General features: G+C 65.2%; 1 protein-coding gene across 1 annotated transcript in view; it reads left to right on the top strand.

Moving 5' to 3' along the window:
- PGAP2 (post-GPI attachment to proteins 2) overlaps positions 1–1,720 on the top strand; it is a 15,962-nt gene extending 14,242 nt beyond the window's left edge. The window contains exon 4 of the mRNA XM_029965754.1: positions 274–1,720. Coding sequence (XP_029821614.1) covers positions 274–448 — 175 coding nt within the window. The 3' untranslated portion in view covers positions 449–1,720. The remainder of the gene's footprint in view (positions 1–273) is intronic.
- Positions 1,721–2,124: the final 404 nt, after the last annotated feature.

A 2,124-nucleotide genomic window follows, 5' to 3' on the forward strand; every position in this document is an offset into this window, starting at 1 on the left:
AGGTTGGAAAAGACCTCTGAGATCATCAAGTCCAACCTGTGACTGATCACCACCATTTCAACTAGACCATGGCACTAGTCCTCCTAATTCCTCACACTTATTCCTGGTGTCCAATGCCCTCCTAACGTGATGCCTCACTTTCCAAATCCCAGCCGAGGGGGGCTCCTCTGGGAGGGCTGGTGTCTGACTGCCCTTCTCCTCCCGTGGGGCTCGAGCCCCCCAGCCCTCCCGTCCCAGGGAGGTGCCCTCCAGACCCCCCAGCCCTGGGGGCAGATCCAGCCGTGTGTTGCCCTCACCTGCTGTGTTCCCTCCTGCAGTGTACACCGTCTTCGCCTTCCTGGAGTACCTGGTCGTCCTCTCCAACATGGCCTTCCACATGACTGCCTTCTGGGACTTCGGCAACAAGGAGCTGGTGGTGAGCTCGCTGCTGGAGGACAAGCACTTCTAGCCAGCCCTGCTGCTGGGGGAGGCAGGGAGCCCCTTCCCTCTCCTGCCAGGGCAGGGTGTTTGCTGTGGAGCTGCTGCAAGGATCCTCCCGGGATCCTGGGCCCCCCAGGGATCCTCCCGGGCCCCCCGAGTGTCTGTGCATGGTCCCTGGCTGTGCCTGCAGCCCTCGTACAGTGGAGCTGGGGGCTCTTCCCGGGGACCCCCTGCTCTGGCTCCCTGCCAGCTGTGGGAGGGCAGGACAGAGCAGGGACAGGGACCTGCTGCCTGTTTCTTTGGAGGATGCTCCGGGCAGAGCAGGATTCTGCTCCTGGCATTGGGGCGTGGGGGGCCAGCCCTGCTCTGCTTGGCCTGGGGTGTCTCGTGGTTCCTCCCCCAGGCTGGGGGTCCGGGGACAAGCCCTCAGAAAGGGCTGGTGGCCTTTTGGGCTGGCTCTGGGTGCTGCTCTCCCCTGAGACTGGGGCAGGATCCTGGCCCATCCTGCCTGAGTTCCCGGGAGGGGAGCGGGGAGGTGCCGGCCCATGCACGGACTGCAGGGAGTGGGGCACGTGTGGGAGCATCCACACTCTCCTTCCTGCCTTTCCCAGAAACCCCCCAGCAGCACAGGCTGCTCCCAGGGGGGCTGTGCCCCAGTTCCAGCCCAGTTTGGGGAGGAAGGGCAGGGGGGCTGGTGCTGGAGGTCCCCTCTCCAATATCCACGTGGATTCCCCTGGGCTGTGGGGCTGGAGCTGGGAACTGCTGGGGTCCAGCAGTGTCCCCCGTGTGTGGGCTCTGGCCTCAAGGGCACCGTGGGCACGGCAGGGTGGGAGCTGGGGGCTGGCAGCATCCCCAGGCTCCTCCTGGCAGTGCTGCTGGAAGGGGCACCTGGAGCTGACATGTTTTTGGAGAGCTCTGTGCTTGTCAGGGCTCATCCCACCCCACACCCGGCCGGGAAGGACCGGCGTGGGTCCCTCCCTGCCTTTCCCCACCAAGAGTCCCCTGGGATGTCCCGGTGCACATCCCTGTGCTCCCGGGGCTGGGCTGAGCCTCCTCCAGCAGGAGCTGTGGGGCCCTGGCTGAGTGGGGCCAGGCTGGCTCCAGGTGCTGCCCTGTGTGCGTCGTCGGTGTCCCCACCCATGGGCCCCATCCATGCCCCATCCATGGGCCCATCCGTGGCCCCATCCATGCCCCATCCATGGCCCATCCATGGCCCCCCCGTGTCCCTGCATGCGTGTGACGCGCTGCCCCGTCAGCGCCGTGGCTTTGGGTGGAAATAAAGCACTGAGTATTTTTGTGAGCTCTTGGCAAACTCCACATCCACGCCGCTCCCAGCGGCACGGCCAGCGCGTCCCAGCCCGTCCCAGGACCCCAGGCCAGGGTGGGAGCTGGAGTGGGATGCAGGACATGGACCCTGGGAACTGGGACTGGGATGTGGGATGTGTATCCCAGATGTTGAAGCTGGGGTGTGGGATGTAAATCCCTGGGGTTGGGGCTGGGATGTGGGATGTGGATCCTGGGTGTTGAAGCCCCAGATCCCTGGGACTGGGATGTGGGATGTGGATCCCCGGTGTTGAAGCTGGAATGCGAATCCTGGATGCAGGATGTGATCGCTGGGGTGTGGATTCCGGCTCCTGGCTGGGCTGGGGCTGGGATGTGGGACATGGCTCCGGGGTGCTGGATGACGCCAGGGAAGGCTCAGCC

This window comes from Manacus vitellinus, unplaced genomic scaffold (assembly GCF_001715985.3).
Source record: "Manacus vitellinus isolate BGI_N305 unplaced genomic scaffold, ASM171598v3 scaffold_119_pilon, whole genome shotgun sequence".
NCBI classification, from domain to species: Eukaryota; Metazoa; Chordata; class Aves; order Passeriformes; family Pipridae; genus Manacus; species Manacus vitellinus.